This window comes from Micromys minutus (genome assembly GCF_963924665.1).
Source record: "Micromys minutus genome assembly, chromosome: 1".
NCBI lineage: Eukaryota > Metazoa > Chordata > Mammalia > Rodentia > Muridae > Micromys > Micromys minutus.
The window spans coordinates 110,270,503-110,293,262 of record NC_137969.1 but is presented as its reverse complement, the minus strand read 5'-3'; the positions used below and the strand labels follow the sequence as shown (position 1 = coordinate 110,293,262).

The 22,760-nt window shown below is 47.2% G+C and overlaps 1 protein-coding gene across 3 annotated transcripts in view; it reads left to right on the top strand.

The window, feature by feature from the left end:
- The window catches only part of PHACTR1 (phosphatase and actin regulator 1), a gene marked incomplete at its 5' end in the record, with an annotated part of 446,140 nt that extends 423,754 nt beyond the window's left edge, over positions 1–22,386 (top strand). For all 3 annotated transcript variants that reach the window (XM_080914800.1, XM_080914801.1, XM_080914802.1), the window contains 5 exons: positions 10,193–10,248; positions 15,075–15,136; positions 19,872–20,012; positions 20,957–21,033; positions 22,210–22,386. In XM_080914800.1, the coding sequence (XP_080770926.1) occupies positions 10,193–10,248; positions 15,075–15,136; positions 19,872–20,012; positions 20,957–21,033; positions 22,210–22,225 (352 nt within the window). In that variant the 3' untranslated portion in view covers positions 22,226–22,386. The remainder of the gene's footprint in view (positions 1–10,192; positions 10,249–15,074; positions 15,137–19,871; positions 20,013–20,956; positions 21,034–22,209) is intronic.
- Between the last annotated feature and the right edge of the window lie 374 nt (positions 22,387–22,760).

Here is a 22,760-nt window from a genome sequence, read left to right as displayed (position 1 = left end):
ACTATTCATTGTCATTGTCTGAATTCCTGTCCACTCACCAGCTCTACCAGAGAACAGTCAACGGAGACAGCTTCTAAAATATTTTTTGAATAAAGTGAAAATAATAAATACTAGATAAATGATTAACCCGTTGGTCCACATTATGGCTTTCTGGCCCCTTCATAAACTTCTTGACTCTCTAAGACGAAAGGCAAAGCTCCTTCTGCTGTGTTGTCTCTTTCTTGCTTAGTGCCCATGACCTGCCTCCTTACTGCAGAGTTCACGATAGCTCAGCCTCCATCAGGATATACAAGCTAGCTCCACATCCTGCGGTGCTCTCCAAAGGCTTGCCTCTCCTCCTCGTGCCTACCAGTAGAGCTTCCTACGTTTTATGCCAAGAGGTTACAGTGCTCTCTAACTGTAGCTGTGTGTGGTTCTTCTGGGAAACTTGTTGAAACAGGGACTGATGTAATAGATCTGAGGCTAAGAATTCCCAAGGCTGCCAATGCCGCCAGCCCCAGAATTACATTTTGAGAATCACAGGTCTGAATTACTTGGGAAGCTTTGTAAAAAACTGTCTGTCCCAGCTTGCTATTTCTGTGGTAAACACCATGACCAAAAGAAACTTGGGGAAGAAAGGGTTTATTTCATCTTACATCTTAACAATCCACAATGAGGGAAGTCAAAGCAGGAACTGAAACAGAAGCCAGAGGCAGGAGCTTACGCGGAGGCAACGGAGAGAAGCTGCTTACTGGCTTATTCCTCATGGCTTGCTCAGCTTTCTTATACTACCCAGATCACTTGCCCAGAGGTGGCAACCTCCCATGATGGGATGGACCTTCATTAATTTATTTTTTTAAAAAGGGGGGGAGGGACTACGTCACAGACTTTGTTAGCATTTGTCTAAGCTCCGCCCCACAGTTACCTGGAGATAGCCAGGTATGCCTGACTCACTATAAAAGGGGCTGCTGGCCCCCTCCTCTTGCTCTCTTGCCTTCTTGCTCTCCCCCTGTCCTCTCATCCCTTCCCTCTCTCCCCCCATTCCCCTTCTACCTCTCTCTCCATGTGCCCATGACCACCCTCTTCTACTCCTCTTCTCTCTCTCTCTCTCTCTCTCTCTCTCTCTCTCTCTCTCTCTCTCTCTCTCTCTTTCCCCCCTACCCTCTTAACTCCCCTCCCCATGCCCTGAATAAGCTCTATTCTATACTATATCCCATTGTGTGGCTGGTCTGTCAGGGGGAAGGGATGCCTCAGCATGGGCCCACAGAGGCACCCCCTTCTCCCACACCTGACTGCACATCCGCCAAACCTATTCCTTCTCTTTTTATTTTTATAAAACACAACAGACTTGCCTCCAGGCAATTGAATGGAAGCCATCTTGCAGTTAAGATTCCCTCTTCCAGATGTCAAGCGGAGAAAAAAATAAATTCCAACCAGCACACGGTGCGTCCATTGGACAGGGGCCCAACCTGATTGTAGCATGTATGCTTACCATGCACAAGACCCTGTGTTGCATCCTTAGCATCACATACAAAGATGAAAACTGTGCCTGCCTTCTATCCTTGGCCTTCACCTTGACTGTCTGTATTAAGAACAACATTGTCAGCCCAGGGGTGGTGGTGCATAGTTTTAATTCCCAGCTCTCAGGAGGCAGAGGTAGATGACTCTCCAAAAGCTCAAGGGTACCATGATCTGCAAATCAAGTTCCAGGACATCCAGGGCTACAAAAAGAGACCCGGCCTCAAAACCAAAACAAAAGAATAGCCTTCCTCAAATCAGTGTGTTCCGTGTGGAACTGAATTCACCGGCTTACTTTCTGTTGTAACGACTCAGATGCTCCTTCAGAGTGACACCCACCTACCTGCTTATGAGCTACTGTGTCCTGTGGCCCTAAGAACTCTGGAAGTGTCCACTGTGCAGGCTGTCAAAACTTTCACCCTACTCTGTTTTGTTTTGTCGTGGGTTGGTGCCTAGTAACATACACGGCTGTACCATTATTTCAGAACAAATTGCCACTCAACACCAGTGGCATTTAGACAATGTTTCTCCTGGTTACTGTCTCAGAACAAAATACAGGGCCTCAGAGGTCCCACTGGGGTCATGGCTCCCAGAACAGTCAGCCAAAAATACTCTTTTAACTGTAGCCTATTTAATTTCTTCAAGTGAGGGGCTTTTTCCTACTTACCAAAAATATTCCATGCTTTATTCTTGCGTGTTAAAAGGAGTCTTTCATGGGCTCTTCTCTGTTGGCTCTCCCAAGACCCTTCCCAGCAGGTAGACTCTGTGCTGCTATGCCACCTGCCTCAGGGGGACACTCAGGTACGGAAGGTGTCAAGGACACGCATGTGTCTCAGCTGGCGGTGGGGAGTGTTGGGGAGCAGGTGAGCAAGCATGGTGCCTGTCCATCTTCGCAGCCCTCCCTCTCGCTGACAGCCAGGCTAATTGGTCTAAGCTTGAGAGAATGGCGGTGTGAGAGAAAACTGGGAAAGAAGAGGCAAGATGGGTGTCGGGGGCAGGGATAGTAAGTTACTGTGCTAAGCGGGGAGGGGGGAAGGGGGCTCACTGTGCAAGCGTGTCATCTGTAGGAGCACTTTGGGCCATCTTCAGTGACTCAAGTGACTTCAGTTCCTCAGCAGGGAGGAAGCAGAGTCCCGAAGACTGTCCTCTAACCTGCCCTCGTGTGCATGGCACACACACACACACACACACACACACACATATTGTGCACACACACTGATAGTGATGATAATTAAAGTTCTGCCCTCCTCGCCCGCTGAGAGAAGAGGCAAAGGGGAAGGCTTCAGAGGTAAAAAGAGAAACTATCATGGTGCCTCCATACGAACCCAGAGTTCATGTTCATTCCTGTAACCAAAACCGCAGAGAGTAAAGGCTGATGATTTATATCATCTTTAAAACTGCTGAGCCCTACTGTGTGCCAGGGATTATACCCAATGCTGTGAACACATAAAGAAGATGTCTCCTGTGTCACTGAGGAGTTCACCATGCAAACACCCTCCAGTAAACCCTCCACAGGATGGATAAGGCTATCTTTAAAACCAACAGAGAAACTTTGTATCCTGCTCGGTGGGTCAGAGACATCTCAGGCTTCCTAAGCCTTTGTGACCAGGTTATCTCACAGTAGACTAGGAAAGGAAACAGATGGGATATTGGGGTCACAGTACACCTAGGTTGCAGGGCATCATTAGAACGAGTGATGCTTTCAATGTTTAATGCAGTATCAGTCCCTGGCAGAGTGTGGAGGAAGGAAACACTGTACTCTCCCCCAGCTCCTCCTCCTCCCATTCTCAGCACCAAATCTGAGGATGTCTGATCAAACTAGCAAGGTGCTTGTGCTCCAATGCACAGAGAAGGACAGATTAAGGCCTAGGGAGGAACAGCAGTTTATCCAGGCTCTGTCTGTGGTAAGTAGGAAACCTAAGCAGCTCAAGGGGGTGCACAGCTTTGCCCTTGAAGGAGAAGGTGCCATCTTGTCTGCAACCTGGGGAAGAGCAGGAATTAAGAGGATGGCTGGAGTCTTCTGGAGGTGGGGGGAAGAGAATAGCTGTCCAGGAGCCTCTCTGATCGGGGTGTCTGGTGAGAGAGAATGGGAGAGTAAGGCCCCGGGATGAGGCAGTGAAATCAACAGTATATGAGCGGAGTCAACAGATTGGGCCTTTCAAGGGTTTTCTGCCCTGACACATTTTCACCCAAAAGATGTGTATGCAGCCCCAGGTATAGTGGTATATGAAATCAGTATCCAAATAATTGATTGGTAATCATAAGGAAATGTATTTCAAAACAATCCTTCAGCGTGCATATAAATGACCACTTATTTAAAGGGAAGCAAATTTGCCTCTTAATGAGGTGAGTGTGCTTGTTCATCTGATACAATAAAAAATCTAGAGATGTAGCGACTTGATGTTTACGTGTTAGGGAGTGAGTGATGATGGGAAAATAGTGAAAGCATTAGTCTCTGCAAGGAAACACTGTGTTTCTATCGGGGCAGAAAGCTTCCTGTGTGTCACAAAAGACACCGCCCCTCACAGATTGCCATAGGGCCAATTCTAATCTAAAGTGTTTCAGTCAGGGTTTGTTAGTGGTGAGAGGTGTGGCGAGGTGCGCCGAGTGACGTGTGTGTGTGTGTGTGTGTGTGTGTGTAGTGTGTGTTCAGAGCCAAGGTCGCAGTGATGATGCAGGACCAACAGGTGTGAACACTGCCAGAGACACCTCAAGAATGTTCATTACACATTTGGCCTTTTTTGTTTGTTTTTTTGTTTTGTTGTTGTTGTTGTGAGATACAGGAATTTCTCTGTGTAGCCCTGGCTGGCCTGGACCAAGCTGGCCTCAAACTCAGACATTCTCCTGTCTCTGCCTCTGGAATTAAAGATTCACTCCGCCATCACCTGGCTTCACATTTGATTTCCAATCTGTTTCTGATCGTTGTATTTTTAGAATCCTGGCCTCATTTTTCAAGATCCTTCATTCAGTTAAGATCTGCAACAGAACAGGGTTTCTCGGCACTGGAGCTGCCGGGCTTTGGACTGGGTAACTTTGTGGGTAGGCCTACCGATTCTTTGTAGGATGTATAACAGCAGTGTGACCTTCTCCTACTAGACACCAAGAGTCACTGCCAACCATGGCAACCAGAAATAACTTCAGGGAATGTGGCCTAGGAGGCCAAATCACCCCTGATTGAGAACCAGTATGGCAGAGGGGTTCAGACTGAAACTGGGCTGTTGATGGGGTGTGGGCCCCTCAAATCTGCCTTTCAGGAGGCCTCAGGCAGCCAAGAGCAGGCAGGTAGTGGGAGCTGGAGGAGTGGAGTGAGGGCAACTTCTGTGATGGTTGTTTCACTCTGTTTCCTTTCTGAAGAAAAACACATCTGTCCATCTTACAGAAAGAACTAGAGAAGGGGGAAGGTTCCGGATCTGGTCAGGGAGCAGCATCTCTTTATCTCACACACACATTAGGTGTCTGTAGTTAGGGACATGGGGCTTCACAGATGCCATAGGGAGTAATTGAGACGTTGCTTATTTTAAAATGAGGGGCTGGAGGGCAAGCAAATGGCTCAGCAAGTAAGAGCTGGGTTTGGTTGCCAGTACCCACAGGGTGGCTCACTAGCACCTATTGACTCCAGTCCAGAAGCTCTGGTGCCCTCTTCTGGCCTCCATGAGTACTGTACATGGCCCCCACACTTCCAGACAAGCCACTCATACTCAAAAACACAAGTTAGATGCATAGATAAAGTGATTGGGAACTGAAGGGGTGGTGGATCAGTGTCATAGCACATGCATAAGATTTGATCCCTTGCACCATACATGTGTGCGTGTACACGCATATGTACACAAGTGTATCTTAAATTCCAAGTGGAAGCAAAGCATCAAATTGTAAGCACAGGACCCTTCTAAGCAGGGGTGAGAGCGTGTGGGGTGCTCCTCCTGCTGGTGGCCTGCCTTCCCACCGTGGTGTGATCCGAAGGGAGATGGAGGATGGAGGACTGGTGTTTGACTGTTGTCTGCATCCAAGTGTTCATTCCCTCCAAAACTCACGCCCAAACTGAACCTCCAAGCCCTGTGCTAGAGGCCTCTGGAGATGGCGCCACCGGCAGAAATTCAGACTGGATGAGGCCATCAGAGTGGGGCTTCCATGAGGACGTGAGTGGTTTCATAGGAGAAAGCCTGAAGTTAGCAAATTTCTCCATCAGGCCACGTGATGCCCTGCACATATACCACCAGAGGCTGAACAGATGTTGCTGATGCAAATGCCTCGGGACCATAAGCTAAGTAAGCATCATCTATATAATTTACCCAGCTTGACATCCTAGTCCTGAGAGCAGTAAACAAGGTGGCCATTGCAGATGAAGCTCAGAGAGGGAGCGATTCTGCGTCCTGAGTGGGAAGCTCCCTGGGAATGGGATGTAAGACTATTTGGAGAACAGTTTATCCAGAGAGGGTAGAGGTGAATTATCCCCGAGGGGCCCTTTAAGTGTAGCAAGCCATTTACAGGAAGACAACTGGAAGAGGGTAGGAACTCTGTGACAGGTAAGTTAGACTTTGGAGTCCCCAGCATACTGACAGAAGTTAAAGTCAAGCAAGTTACACGAGAACAAAGAGAGTGTGGCAACATCAGGATGCTTGGGTCTGTGTCAAATAGTAGAGGAAATTGTTTGCCTTGCTAACTTAGGGAACAGAGACCAGGAAGAACCCAGCCCCAGTGGAACTCAGCACTTCTCCCTGACCCCCACTGTGCGATCTCCATTTGCTTAGCCTCTCATTGCTCTGAGTTGGATATGACTCAACTCTGCCCCCTAGAGGTTAGTTTTCATACTAGGAGTTCCATGTGGCCGAGGTGGGTGTCGGTGGGACCTTTAAAAGATGGATCCCAGCAGAAGGTCATTAGGACTCAGGCTTAGGGACTAAAGTTCTCCTGGGACCTTAATCAGTCCCCCCAAGATTAGGTTCTTTTACAAAGGACACTTCCTGCTCTTTAAATTTCTCTAGCTTCCATCTTGTCTGTGTACATTCCCACCATTCCTATGGAATCATGTGATCTATGCTTTCAGCCTCCAGAGCTAAGTAAACTCCTGCTCCTTGATAAAATATCCAGCCTCCAGTATTTTATTATGGCAGCAGCATTAGGAAATGTTGCCACTTCTCACCAAGGACTGAGGAGCTTGCTTCTGTGTTTCTTCCTTCCCTCTGACTGTAATGTGATGGCCTGCCTCTGGTGCTGGGATCCAGACACTGCTTCCATGATCCAGACCTGAGACCCGGGGCTCTCCCAACAAGACGCAGCTGTGAGTGCTGGTGAAAGCTGTGGTCTTCCGGCAAGAGTGCTCCTGAGCTCTGTGGTGCAGAACAGATCCTCTTTGAGTCAGAACCTGCAAGGGTTTTATCACCTCCCCAGGGAGAGGCTGTGACTCAGAAAGCTGGTATTCCCTGACCTTCACAATTTAAGGCATCTTCCTGTCATCTCTCTCTGCTGTTCAGGGTTTCCTTGGGGGTGGGGTGTGGTGAAAAGTTAGATTTTTGTTTTAATTTTTGGAGTCTCTTCACACCAACGGGAAAACTTGCATTAATTTGAAAATGTTATTCTTATGGTCCTTCGTTGATAAGATCTTCAGACTGGAGAAAGACAAGGGACGGTTTTAATTTTTGAAAGAAAATAGGAGGCTCACTGTTGGCATCCGATGGCATAAAGGCATGGAACCAGGAACCCGCTTCCGTTCATGGTCAATGGGAATCACTTAGGCATGCCCCATGAAGAAATCCTCTGTGTTGTGGAAACAGTTCTGCAGCTCTGAGATATTTTCTAAACCAGAGTCACATGTATGATAATAGAGTTATTTAAGATCACTTGAAAGCATGCTAAGCATTTCATTTTGGGCGATTCACTTCATGTGAGAGTTTAGCTCTGATCATTCCCCTTGCCACCTACCATATAAATATCCAGATACAGGGAGGAAATTTCTTTTATTTTTAATTTAATGTGAGTCTAAATCAGATACAATTAGTCAAATCAACCAGCAAAGTTAAAGAACATACACTGCATTCAGGAAGAGTCTTGGAGTTCTCACCCTGGGGTTTAATAATCCCCTTCAACCACAATTTGACTCTGCATGGCTCCTGTTAACCAAAATCAGCCCCAGTCAAATGAAGAATTCTGAGGAGAGATCATATTCACTTAACATCTGCTACAGCACATTGTTACAATTGCTCTATTAGCGCGGTTACTGTTAGTTTCTTAGAGTAGCTATATAATGGATAGGCATGCGCAGGAGAACACAGTGTACTCCACCTTCAGACCTTCCCAGTCTCTGCTGTCTACTGGGAGCTTTGGAATACAGCTCCTGCGGATATGGAGGAATGGGTGTATTGTTTACCACCTCACTGCTCTGACAAAATCAATTTAAGGAATAAACAAGGGTTTATTTGGGCTCAGTTTAAGGTACAGTCTGTCATGTCAGGGAATTAAGTCACAGTAGAAAGAGTCTGGAGGAGCTGGTCACATTTCGTCTGTGGTCAGAAAGTAGAGGAGACTGCTAGCTCAGCTCGATTTTCTCTTTTTTATTCAGTCCAAGACCCCAGCCCAAGGAGTAGTACCACCCACAGCTAAAGTGGATCTTCCTACTTCAATTAACCTAACTAGCTAATCCCTCATAGGAATGCCCAGTGGCTAATCTAATCTAGGTAACCCTTCACCAGCCTGTCTCCTGGGAGCTTCTAGTTCCTGGCAAATGGACAGTCGGTTTTCATCCTTACAATTACATATACGGCCTGCACTTCTGAGAAACAGCCTTAACAAGAGTGAGTTCTGCAAGGGAGACCATATTGTTGTAGGAACCAGGAAACAGGGTCAAAGAACTGAGAAAAAAAAGTGCTGTTCCCATTCATATCCCCATTCATGTTTCTCAGTGTGTGCCCCAAATCTCTCAGGAGTATTGGAAAAATTCAGCCGGAAGCCAGAGGGGATCCCCCTCAGGGGCCCCAACTCAGTGAAGCTGGTTCTTGGTTATACAAGAAAGAGTTTCAGGATGCGCCAGAGTACAGGGAAGTCAGTGTGCTTATCAAGTAGAAATTAGATGTTAGATTTAAGTGCACATGTGTGTGTGTGTGTGTGTGTTTTGTGTGCATGTCTGTGTGTCTATGAGTGTGTGCATGTGTCTGTGTTTGTCTGTGTATGTGAGTCTGTGTCTGTGTGTTTGTGTGTGAGTCTGCATATGTCTGTATGTGTGTGTTTGTGTGTGTGCATGTATCTCTGTGGGGGAGAGGATGGAGAAGAGAGAAAATAGTTTCACTTTTCAACCTGGATAACAATCAGAGTCACCAAACAATAATGTATTTACCTGGAATAGCAAAGCACTACCATGAGAACATGCGTGTTAAGTCATGAGCATTCAAGGAAATCAAGGCAGTGGAGGGGGGAGATCAAAGGCAAAAGTGGGCATTGCTTGATATGCTTTAAACAGATAAGCTTTAGCTGATACAGGAGTAAATGGCAAGCCTGAATACACAGCTAGGCAGACATTCTTACAGACAACTGCAGTTCCTTTGTATGAGGTTGTGATGTTTGCAGTGTCCATAGAAGACAGGCTTGATTTAATTGGTTGAAACTTTTCACTAGGGCATGGCCAAAGCCACTCTGTCTTGATTCTTATGATTTTCTCACATCCCGGATCTCTCTCTACACTTCATGCTGTAAACATCTTGCCAACTACAGAGTTCAGTTTCAGAAGTTTGGGAAGTGAGTCGAGCTGTTTGATTAAGAACGTGTACCTTTCCACCCATTATGTCCCAGCAGAGGCCTCCGGGGAGCCCAGAGTTCCTTCCACTACACTCATCCCACACACCTTAGCGGTACCTAGGAGGTAAAACGCAGGTGCTGAGTAACTGCAGTGTTGTTCAAGGACTGTCAAAAGGTTGAAAATTACAAATGTCCCTTTTCCCACCGGCATCCACTGTGGGACCTTATGTAAGTGTCCAAGGATGTGGCTCTCCCTTAGTGAGCCACTCCCACTCTCTAGTAACTTCTGGCACGACTTGTCACCTGTGTCTGTCCCTGCTTCTCCACATGCTACTACCAGAATTTCCTGCCTCTGCTATGATGCTGCGTTCTCTATGACTTAATTATGCGCCCGGTAATAAGAGTCATTTCTGTGCCTGTTCATCTGGCATTCCATGTCTAATAAGGCTCTGGTGGAGATGGGTGGAGACAGGAAGAAGAGTAGCCATTGTTCTCTGCAGACAGACACCCTCTCTTGCATGTCCTCCGGGCCACTAGCCTCTGTGCTCTGGGTGTGCACAAAGGTAGCAAGAAGCTAGCAAGCGGTAGCCTGGAGCCAGAGACGGAAAGGCAAGAGGCCACGCAGCCTGTAGTCAATAGGCTACAAGGAAAGAAAGAGACGTCTGTTAAGAGGAAAGGCCTAGGCTGAGTTTCGGTCTCCTGGCCTGGGGGCACTGGAGCAACAGGGCTGGGGAGGGGCCTGCAGAGAGAGGGAGGGCAGCTTTGCGTGACCTGACGCAGGGTGCCCTTCCCGGGCCTTGAAATTGAGGAACAGAGGAGGCATGGGCAGGGCGTCAGTGTCTCAGAACACAGAATGGACGGCGGACTTCAGCTGCTGACCCTGCCTGATGTATCTGCTAGGGCCGTGGAGATCACCGGTCCCAGAAGGCTATGACATGGTCCAAAAACTTTTCTTGGATTTTTTCCGTAGGCGGCTGAGCCAAAGACCAACTGCGGAGGAGCTGGAGCAGAGGAACATTCTGAAGCGTAAGTTGGTGAAGCCCGGGGTGACCAGAGTCTCAGGGCAGCCTCCCTGGGTGTCTGGAGTAGCTCAGCAGGTCTCTCCCGGGGCCCATGGAAGCTCTGGAAACCTCTCCTGCAAGAGGTCTCACAGACACCAAGGATGAACCCTCTCCATAACTCTCCATAGCCCACTGGCTCACCCCGCCGTTGTGGGTTAGAAACTTTCCTGCTGAAGCCAGAGCCCACCTTGAGCTAAGAGAAAAGCTAATAATCAAACGGAGGCACTTGGGGGGGGGGGGGCGGGAGTGATTTATAAAGGGAACTAGAGTCACCTTCACACCCAAACTGGCTTCTTTTTTAAAGTGACTTGACTTTGATGACAAGCAGGAGGGGACTTTAAAAACAGGGACAGGAAGACAAGTGGCTGCAGTTGGTCCCCTCTGTCCCCTGAGCACAGGCTTCACAGTGGGAGAAAGCACTGCTGAACCAGCGTTCATCTTGTCCTCCTAAGACTGGCCTGGCCAGTGGCACGCTTACATGATGCTCTCATCCAGGGAAAGCTGGGGGAGAGGAGGCTGTAGATGGTGAAAGCCAGCCCCTTGTTCGGCTCGGGAGGCCGAGTGTATTTGAGTCTGTCCAGAGAATCTACTTGGTACTAAAACAATTTAAAAATACAAAGTAATGAAAGAAACCAACCTTCCATGGACTCCCAGGATGCCTGGGTTTAGTCATAGATAATTAACTCTCATCAATCAAACCACACTCACCAGACCCTTGCTGCTGTCCTTAGCCACTGTTTTCTCAACACAACCAAAAAATATGTTTAGTCTAACTTCCCTATCTCCCAAAAGCTATCCTAATTTCTCTCCAGAAAAACAAAATAGATATTAGAAAGTATTTTACAAACATTGTGTGTGCACACTTGCACGGGGTCACCTGAGACTTTGCTCTAGGTGACTGGATAAAATGGCCACTTAAACGATTTTGTTTCTGATTGCACTTTCAACCCCTGCTCCCAGTGGTCTTGTGATGATTAGCAGAGGGAGGGTGTTTGCATTTTGTCTGGATGGGCTATGACAGGTTCTGCAGCCCCTGTGGGTACCCATCTGCCTGCCTGCCTTATCCTTTCTTACAAGGCACCCATTAAGTTTCCCAAGGTTTGGAGCAATCCCAACAGAACATCTAGGTGTCTGGGGCTCTGTGTGTTGGATTTTTGCATTTATTTAATTGATTGATAGGGAGGGCGTATGCCCATAGCACTCACTGGGCAGTCAGAGGACAACTTATGGGAGTTGTTTTCTTCCTCTACCAAGTGAGTCCAGGGGATCAAACCTGGGCCATCAGGTTTAGTGGCAATTACCTTTACTCGCTGAGTCATATCACCAGCCCTCATTTATTTTTAAACCTGTAAGTGTGCCTTTCAAAATTCCTTAATTTGCCTGAGTGTGGTGCCACACACTCGTGTGAGTTCTAGTCAGCCTAGGCTATATAGCAAGACCCTGTCTCAAAGCAGATATTGCTAAATGTATATCTGCCGTACAGTAAATGGTGGACAATTCGGTCAGAGCTTGCTACAGTTGAGGAAGTTCTTGGTCTCTGAGATGTTTCCTTTCTGCCACATGCAGACACCTGGTCCATTATAAAGTTTCTATTGTTGATGAGAAGAGAAAAGTAGGGAAGAGAAATCTGATTCCTCAAATCAGAAATCAGATAATCCAGTTTCCTCCACACACACCCCCTGTGCTGAGCACTTCCTCTCTCCTCCCAGCTGCCCTGACACCCGAGGGCTGAGTCTCTGCAGCACACCGCTGGCCCTGGCTTGGGTTTCTGTGACTAGTCTCCCCTCCGCAGCAGTGAGGCTTCTGGAGAGAACCTTTCCCCAGCTCACATCTGGCCCCCACCTCTAGCTGGCCCAGATCCTAAAAGATCAAAGCCAGCCTGGCACTGTTTGCTTGTGGGTTTGGTGGCTTTTGTTTTATTGTTGATTCCTTGAATTTAACCATCCCAGGGATTTGTGCGATTGTTACTGTGTTTCATCAAATTTCTCTGCTTTTGCAGGTGTCAGATAGCTACAAATTCAGGCATTGCTTAACCAAATTAAAACAGATTGACCACCTCTCGGTTTCAAACCTTTTAGAGATTCAACTGTTTTCTCTGAATTCTGGTCCTTTATCTTTCTAGATTTGTTTTTTTTGGGGGGGGGAGTTATTATTTAATTTACTTGAGTCAGGGTTTGTTGGTCTTATTCTTATTTGGGGGAGAGTTGTTTTGTTTTTGTCTTCTTGGTTTTAATTTTGGTTTTCTCTGTCTGTCTCCTGTAGCCCAGGCTCGGCCTTGGTATATGTCAACTGATGACTTTGAGCCCCCATTTTCTGCTTCTACCCTCCACGTGCTGAGACTGCATATGTCACCCTTCATCTTCTTAATTCTTATCTAAGAAATGTCCAGAGGCATTTGCAAATATCCCCCTAATAATCAGTTCTAAAACTTACCTTCTGGGCTTTGAACTGGAAGAGGAGCTGGAAGAGGCTTGGTCTTCAGCCCCACCCTGCCCAGCCTCATAAGCAAGCCCTCTCTTTGTTAAGTAGCCAAGAGGGCCCCATGTGCATCTGAGCACATAATGAATTCTGGGAGTGGGCACCATGACGATGACATCACTGGACTTTCCTGGCCTCTTTTCTAGGTTGCCTAGCGGGATTACCTTGGTATCCTCTGCCCGAGGATTCATGACACTGGGTTTGTACACAGCTTTGAGCTAATGATATGAACACCATAGGCGATAGTTTATGACCCGCCCTTCTGAGGGTCTAAGAACCCACTTAAGAGATGAAGGCTTCCACTCTGTGTCATCTCTGGCACCCAACACCCACCCCCATGGCTCAAAAGGGGCCTGTAGGTCAGGAGTGAGGTCAGACCCAGTAATGAGAAGAAGGACCAGCCTGAAGCAACTTGTGACAGCAGGAAAAATCAAAGGTCTGAACGATTTGACTGGTGAGCCGTGTCACACGTGGCTGGTGGCTACACGCCCTAGAACTCTCGTGACTGCATTTGGAAACCCAGAATGGTAGCCTCTGTGGCCTCTAAGTTTCAACATGGTGCCCAGATTTCCTGTAGGATAGATTACAAGGTTACCTTTCTTCTTCCCACCACACCCCACCCTATATAAGTACAGCTGGACTCTGCCTCCAAATTAAGTCCCTGGTGGATTGATTCATGCTGAGTTGTTAATGGCTGGCTTGTTTCCCTGATTTTAGCCCAGAGTAATTTACATTTTTTATTAATATCAGTCTTTGGGTTTCCCTTCTTCTGAGTCGTGCTATCTGCTTCCCAATTTATCTGTGATAGGTTATTTCATACTAAGATAGTAATGGCTATTATAGGTTTTTAGCTGAGAGGTGTGTGTGTGTGTGTGTGTGTGTGTGTGTGTATGTCAAGGAAACTGGGAAGAAGATAGGGTGGTTCAATCCAGAGGAAGGGTCATTTGTGGTAGGTACTGGCACTGTGGGGGCTCTTGTGGCCCATCCCACAGGCAGAGTGGGTACCTCCTATGCCACCCATACAAGGTCCCCATCCTCACAGGCAATCAGGGACACAAGATCATACCCTGGGGGTGTCACTCATGGCCCTTAGTCCTGTTCTGAATTGCCACCTGGGTTACAGCTGGCTATAACTGTTACTGGCTTCCCAGGGTGGCAAGAGAGGAAAGTGGGACTATTAATCATGCACTCCCCACCTGGATTTCTATACACTGGGATGTTTTTCCTGGGAAGGTCCACGCTAAACTGAGACCTTTAGAAGCCACAACAGGATTGTCATAGAACAATGAATTTGCAGAGACATGACTTGACAGCCATGATGACAAAAGGAGAACACAGGTATCCCAGGCAAGCTTAATGGACACCGCGCCCAAACCAGCCCATAGTTTACTTTTGCTGACGCTCTCCTAATGCCCCATGGGTGAGGCTCTCACACCTTCTGTGACACTAGTTGGCATTCATGGTATTTTTCAAACCAGATGGTACCATGTTGATGACTCTGCCCCCACAGAAACCAGGGAGCCCTTCCAAGGCCCAGAATGTAAATGGTGGTCTGCGTATTGTCACTCAGCTTAAACAGAGAAAAGGCCCAAGGTCCCTGCCTTTCTTCCTACTCCCTTCCCCGAACTCTTACTACAGCTCTTTAAACTCCAACAGGCCAGTTGCCCATATATTAATCTGGGAACATTTGGTCTCTGAAGTGTGCTCCTAAGACACCACTTCCAAGTCCAAATCTGGCCTCACACATGTTCTGTGGGCTTCTTGGAAGCTTTAAAGAATTAATGGACTTGGGTCTGTGCAAGGTGAAAGTCTTGAAGTTAGTACAAGCAGCCTTTCAGGTTACGCTTACCTCTGCCCAGTGTCATTCCTACAGCAAGCAGGTCGAGGGGAGCCTCCTTTCCTGCCCCGCAGGGGTCCAGACTCTAGGGCCACACACAAGGGGCCCTTTCAGCTTCTTAGAAGCACTAAAGGGCAGGCACGAGGTCTACACTGCTTTTAAGGAAGGTGTCCTTGTTCCTCCTCAAATGCCTGTCACTGCCAACAGTGTTCCCACACTTCTCAAATGTGCCTCCTTGGCTTATGGTCACATTGCTCATCCCAGCATCCCTGCCTGAGCCCCAAGCCCCTGGAGACAATGAAGTAAAAAGAAGAAAAGTCATTCCACTCACCAGTCTGAAAAGGATGTAGGAAGATGGTGCCAGGAGCCTTTAGGCATCAGGATAACTAGGGGATAGGATCTGAGTGCTTGGACCAGAGCCTGGATGTGGGGACATCGTGCACTATAGTCAGGAGCATCTTCCATGTATTTTTCAGCTCGGAATGAACAAGAAGAGCAGGAGGAGAAGCGGGAAATCAAGAGGAGGCTGACTCGAAAGGTAAGCCAGTCCCCCTTCCCCAAAGCTGCTCACCATACCTTGGCCTTGAAAACTTTAAAGGCCCTTGACCACAGTTCTCAGACTCTCTCACACTTTTCTTGTGGATAATAGTCAACTCACCTATAATTCAGTCCCTGGGTATCCAACTCTTTAGGCATCCAGTGGGCACCAGGCGTACATATGATATACAGACATGTCTGCAGACAATACGCCTATATACATAAAAATAAATGAGTAAAAAAAAAATCTTTAAAAAATAGGTTTGTGTATTTTAGCTCCTCCATGGGATTGGAAACTCATTATAAAAATTAGTAGCTCAACCAAATAAAAGATTGACGAGGAACAGTCACACATACTTTTAGTCCCAGCACTTGGAAGGCAGAAGCAGGTGGGTTTCTCAGTGACCCAGTCATCGAGACTTACACAGTTGCAACCTTGCCAAAAGAAAGAAAGGAAGAAAGGAGGGGGAAGAAGGAGGGAGGGAAGAAAGGAAGGAGGGAAAGAAGGAAGAAAAAATTAGTCGTTCAGTATGAACATGATAATTCATGCCTATAATCTCAGCACTCGGAAGGCTGAGATCACATCAAGTTCAAGGCTAGCCTGAGCTACACATGATGAGTTGTAGGCTTCCAAAAGTTTTTAAAGGTAGTTTAAATACAGTAATGTCTTTTGCTGTGGTTTTAGGGCCCTGTGACTTCCTCCTTTCCCCCATCACTACCTGTTGAAATTGAAAAACTATTAGGATTTCTTCTGATAAATCCGATTGGAATTACTGGATCAGGAAAATAGAAAAAGTACTGAGCCATTTACTTAAGATATTTGGAAAACACTTAAAATTCCTTACAGATGGAGTTCTGCTACATTTTTAACACCCCAAATGGAGCCCACTGCCATGCTGTATAAACGCACAGCTCTTCCAAAACATGAGCGGCCTTTTGAAAATAAAAAAATGTAAATAGTAAATGTGAAACTGTTCTTGAAAGTTGAATTAATTGATGGCACACAGGATGTAACACCCCCTTTGACTGCCTGAAGTGTTTTCAATCAGCCCCCTGGGGTGGCCATCTTGAAAAAAAGGATACTCAGTCTTAAAGATGGTGAAGAGGCCCATTAAAATGAAGTCCAAAGATGTTCATTAGTAACTCCTCTTCCCTGGAGCATTACAGAAAGGATGAGATTTGGAGGTCCTGAGAGGCCACGCCACTTAGTCAGGAGGTAATTTGGGTTTCTCAACACCCTCTCTCTCCAAAACCATCCCAAACATTGGTGGCAAGCCAAATGCCAAACTAAGTAAAAGAAATGAATAAACAAGGGCCTGGATGGCGGGTGGCTGGGGATGAGCCATCACACTGAGGGGACAGAATAGGAGCTTAATGACCTCACTTCAGCCAGTTGTTCTACCATCCCCCAACCCCAAACTCCCACCCCCTCCACCCCTGGTGGAAAGGCACATTCACTGGTGAGCCTGGATAAGGGGTAGGGGATGGGGAGGGAATACATTCATTTGTTCTAAGTGTGTCCTTGAAATGATAGCAAATGAAAAAAAGACAAAGCCCTCTTGTCTGAGACAGAAAGTCAAAGACACTGAGGAAACAGCCCAAATCCAGTTTTCATGGAGTTCCTTGGAACTGATGGCTGAAACCTCTAGATTTTCCCAAAATGTAAGATGGCTTGCTAAAAGGTAGTATAGCAAATTACTCAGGTGGGCATGGTGGCTCCTGCCTCTTCTCCTACTCTGGAAATCTGAGGCAAGGGCATTGCTGTGAGTTTGAGGTCAGCCTGGGGTATAGCAAGTTTCAGACCAACCTGGGCTACATAGGAAGACCTTATCACCAAAAAAGAAAGAAAGGAAGGAAGGAAGGAAGGAAGGAAGGAAGGAAGGAGGGAGGGAAGGAAGGAAGAAAAGAGGGAAGGAAGGGGAAGGAAGGAGGGAGGAAGGAAGGAAGGAAGGAAGGAAGGAAGGAAGGGAAGGAAAGAGAAAGAAAATAAAAAAGATTAAACAGCTATCCAGTGCTTTGAAGAAAAGGCTATAGTTATCGCTGACAAAGCTTTGACTATAAACTGCGTAGTGCAGTAGTGGAGGGGGCAGGACTTCTGCTTCTCACACTCTGTCCCCCAGGATGATGACACCTGCAACCTTACCCACTAAGAGCCCATAGATTTCACAATTATTGTCTCCCCCACCCGCCCGTGGCCTGTGTTGTCCCTGCCCCCAGCAGGGGAATTACCTAGTAATTCCAGCATTTCCAGTCCTCAAAGGCATCCAGGGAAGACAAAAATAGTGACCTTGAGGACAGGAGTGAGTGCTCCAGGAGACAGAGGGAACGTGGAATCCGGAAATTGGTTTCATATTCCTCTGGGTCTGCCGAACATTGTGCCCACCTGCCAGGGAGGGGCGCAGGTGGGGAACATAGCTTATCTTGGTTCTGGGCAAACGCTCTTCCCTGGAACCTTTATCACACCAAAACCAGAAGCCAGAACTGGTGACCGCTGATACCCTTGGTCCTCAGATTTAATAAACTTCTATTGAATGGTAATACTCTAGTGAAAAAATAAAAATTAAACCCAGGGGCTGATGTTGATACCAACAGGCCAAGTCATTTTCTGTAACTAAATTGAAAACATAAAAATTATATGCTAAAAATAAATGCCTGTCTCCCTCCTCCCAAAAACTAGAATTGAGAGTTGGCAATGTAACACAATGACAGAGTGTTCACCTGCCATGAGCAAGCCCTGGGGTCCATCCCACCACCACAACCCTAGAAAGGGCCGCTCCCTCATGGAAAGCGTCCATGTATACATGCCAGCAGGCAAAGATGGGTTGCGGGAAGGGAAGGGCTTTGGGTTGTATTTCTGTGGATTTTAGGTCTCAGTTAATTGGATTTTTTTCTTTTCATCACATTTTGTGGTTGCACGTGATATTGCTGGCTCGATTTATACAAATGCTGCTTCTCCTCCCCTCTCCCAATCCAAGTCCCTCAGAAAGATGGACTCTGGTCACAAAGGATGTCTCCTCAGTATCTAGGAAGGACCTCTCCGGCTTTGGGTATGGAGAGCTACATGCTCACTGAAGAGAGTTCTGGAAGAGTCTGGCTCGTGTCAGAGTCACATACCTCCCAAGACTCCCAGAATCACAACCCATACTGTCCACGCGTGTCCCCTCCCAGAACAAAAGCATGACACCATTCCTATTTGATAGACTGTGATTGTGGCACAGCACTGGGGTACACAAAGCATTACATCCCCTGTTCTCTCTGCCTGACCAGGTTATTTATTCATTTTCTTTTCTTTTCTTTTTCTTTGAGGTGGGGTATTGGGGAGGGGAGGTCAGATAGGCTCTTGCTAAGGTAGCACAAACTAGCCCTAAATTTACCATGTTTGTAGCCCAGGCTGGCCTTGAGCTCTAGATCCTCTTGCCTTAAGTTCCTGAGTGCTGACTGACGGTGTGAAGCACACTTGTGTGGTTGTTTGTTTGCTTCTTTAACTCCAGTACAAATTCTATCGTCCCTCTTATTTCAAACAGAACATGTTGATGCCGAGACGGGCATCATTTTAAAGTCTGGCAATCTTGGCCTCACAGCTTAGGAAACTGGTTTTCCCATGACAAGCAACGTGAATGTCAAAGTGTGAAGCCCTCAGAAAACCCCAGGTGACTCGGGACAGAGTGCAGACACTACCAGGGTCTAGACATGAGCCAGTTCCATCCTCACGGGGCCTCCCTGGAGCTTCCTCCTCCAGCCATGAGACATCTCACTGTGCCTCAGCAGCGGCACGCCGGAACATTCCAGCTCCAGCCAAGGGCATCAGGCAGAGAGCTGTGTGGCGGTCAGAGTGGCCAGAGTAATTGGAATTTGTTGTTTGTTTTATAGGCCAGAGCCATGAGACTTTATCTGACTGCCTCTTCTATTAATAGCCGTCAACAGTCTAGGACTCGAAGGAGAAATTGTTTTTAAATAATATTGGTTGAACATGAGTTGACATCATCATAAGGGGAGCGGTTGGCTGTGTTACTCCAGAAGAAATAAGCCTTTGGCGGGGAAAGATAATAGAAATGTCAGCTTTCTGTTGTTAAAGGATCCGGAAGGGTGCTCAGAAGGGCATGCCAGGAGACAGCCAAATAAACATGATTTTGTTCCTTCCTCACATTTCTCCATGGAATACATGTAGCATCATTCACCTCTGTGTTGGCTCGCTAACCTTCCAGCTGACCGTCTGGAAGACACCCTCAAAACCCCTAAATTAATGTATCCTGCCCCCTCATCCTAGAGGCTGCTACTGTTTGCAAATGCTTGTCTGTGTGCCTAAAACACACAGGCATATATATCTTCATCTGTACACACACACAGGATGTGTTATAAACCCATTCTGCAGGATGCACTATATTTAAGACAGAGATGTGGACTCACTCACCAAAATTTAGACAGAGTCCTTGCTTACAGTGCCCGTCTCCCACTAGGTGAAGGACAGACAGAGAAAATCTATAGCAGGCACCAAGCTACACCGACAGACAGCCTTCTTCTCAGGCCAAGACAGAAAGCGAATAAAGAACAAGCTATTAGGTAGTTGAAAGGGACAATAAGTCCCCCAGAATCCCAGAGCTGTGCACTCTGGGTACTACTCCCTCTCCACCGTGCTGAATGACACCTCAGTTGTATGCCACACCTACAAGCTCACACATGGTACCATGGTCTAAAGTCCTCTGTTGACTGGGCCCCACTTTCCCCTCTCCCTGCAGCTCAGCCAAAGACCTACAGTGGAAGAACTCCGGGAGAGGAAGATCCTTATCCGCTTCAGTGACTATGTGGAGGTGGCAGATGCCCAAGACTATGACCGAAGGGCAGACAAGCCATGGACCCGCCTCACCGCTGCAGACAAAGTAAGCAGAGGTCATGAGAAAGGGAGACCGGCATTGTCTGTAAGGAGAGTAGGAACCCTGCCTCAGCCCCACCCTAAAATCCCTGCATCCTCTAAGCTGCTCATAGGAGTGATCCAGGTGACCTGGTACAAAGCCTCCCGGTCTGTTCTTTACTTGTAGAACACAGAACAGGCACACAGTGTGCCTACTTCCCAGGAGAAGGAAAGCCAGTATCTTGGTCTATTTGCTGTTGCTGTAACAGAACATTTGAGACCTCCTAGTTTTATACAGAAAGGTCATTTAAAGACTCTGGAATCCAGAAAGCCCGAGGCCAGGCAGCCTCATCTGTTGAGAAGCTCACTCTGCTACATAAATCATGGAGAAGGACACATGCTGGAGAGAAAACATAGCAAACAAGCAGTCTTACTTTATAGCTACCCGATCCTTCTTTAACTGATGTGTCCTCTGATGAAGACACTGTCCCTCTTAACTGATTACCCCTGAAAGGTGCCAACACCACTCCATACAGTGGCATTGAGAAACACAGGTTTGACCCAAGATTCTTCAGTTCGGCCTATAGCATGTCGGGGGACTGTGACCAGGCACAGAGCCGTCCTTAAGATGAGCCTACAGTCTTATTCCTGGCTCTCTGTGTCACCACATTTCCCCAGGCACCCAGTGGGAGAATTGCAAAAGGGAGGTGACATCAAAGTCACTGTGTAGGCCATCTGTAACCCCACAGAATACATAGGGTGCAGGGACCTCATAAAGCATGGCCAACTCCGTTAGATCCTCACAGTGTCCCCAATGGAGGGAAATTCTGGAAGCTTTAAAAAAACACCCCAGGTGACAAGTTTTTTGTATCCACTATGTACTCATGTGTTAGAACCAAAATACTGTTAGACATGACAAACAGAAAAGCCTCCCCACCTCTTCAGCATGCTGACCGGATGCTATTCTTCCAGGCTGCCATTCGGAAGGAACTCAATGAGTTTAAAAGTACTGAAATGGAAGTCCATGAGTTAAGTAGACACTTAACCAGGTTAGTACCAGAGGGGTCCAGCTCGGGTGTCCCAGCACCACACGATGACCTTTGTTGTCCCATTTTTGACCTTACTTTATTTTTGTTTGAGACACAGCTGAACTGGTTCTTACTACGAAGCCTAGAATGGCCAGGAACTTAAAGCAATCCTCCTGCCTCAGCCTCCTGGGGTGCTGGCCTTGTGGGTGTGTCAATATTTATTTACTATCAAGTAAATAATCTTTGTTCTCGATTACCGAGTGGTTTTGTGTCTAAGGTGGGAAAAGATAAGACAGAGAAGGACATCATTACTGTTTTTAAGTTAATAAAGTGAGATTGATGAGCCTGGGGTGGGGGTGGGGCACACACTGTTAGTTCCAGCACTGGCGAGGAAGAGGTGGATAGATCTCAGTAAGTTTGTGGCCATCCTGGTCTACTAGTACATTTTGAGCCAGCCAGGGCTCCACAGTGAGACTGTAACAACAGAAACAAAAGAACCAAAGAGGTTTGAAAAAAACAAACCAAAAAACAAAGCCTCGGGCAAAGAATGTTAAAAATATTAAAGGCCCAGGCAAAAAGTCACCCTCTGCTTTTTAGTTCACTCTAATGTAAACTCTGACACGTGTTGGACTACCAGCAAAGTGAGTTTTTATTAAAACCGATAAGAGTGCTCCCAACCTACAGTCAGCAGAGGCCAAGCCTGGGCAGAATACCAACAGCACATGGGACCACTGAAGAGCATTCTGCCTTCCTGGACTCTTCTACCAAGCAGTCCTGTCTAATGTCACTTGGGGAAAATGAGCCACAGAAGGAGTTGGCTACGTGGAATGTGTGCACGGCGAGTTAGTAACTAAGCCACTGGCTTTTCTAATCACTCCTTTGGAGAACATGTACTGAAACAGGGCTTATCCATGTACCTACTGCCCAATTCAGACACATGCTTAGGACCCCCATCTCGCTGTCATTCAGAAGTCTTAGTGCGACCACCCAGTTTGGACCTCCAAAGACTCCAAACCAAACCCTCATAGATCTCTAAATGAGTTCTGTGGAGTTCAAATACTTGGGGTGCCCCTCTGTGCTTGTGTCATGGGTGAGAGGTCACACTACAATGTCGCTGTCACAGCCAGGGTATCGTGGGGAGGATGGGAAGACACTGTTGTGGGATCTTGGGCCTTGACAAAGTTCCTTGTTTCCCAGGTTCCATCGACCTTAACAGTGGGATTACTCTTGAGTGCTCTGCTGTCTTCAAAACATAAATTTCTAAGAACCATAAGTGCTGGAGTCTGTCCACTTCCCCGTTACCATGTAAATCCGAACTGCCTTTTTAAAAAAAAAAAGAAAAAAGAAAGAAAGAAAAAGAAAAGGGAAGGAAGGAAGGAAGGAAGGAAGAAGAGGAAATAAAAGGAAACACAATCAGGATTCTGTGTGCAGGAACACCACGGTGAGCACTCCCCGGAGTTGCTGGCACCTCTTCTGCTACAGAAAGGTGTCCCAGCCCCCATCAGGGACCTACCTGAGGACTGTCCAGAAGCTGCCTTGTCGTCCTTGACCCCCACCCCATCCAGACTCAGCAAACACCACACTGGTTCAGTCCTCGGTGAACCTCTTCCTCACAAGGGACTGTTGCCTGAGTCCAAAGAAGCCCAGGGCATGGGGTGGAAATGGCTAGGTGAAAGTCATAATCCAGCTGCCCTTCTAGACTCGGCCAGACACATGGGCCCCAGATTGGGCATCTACTTTGGGGACTC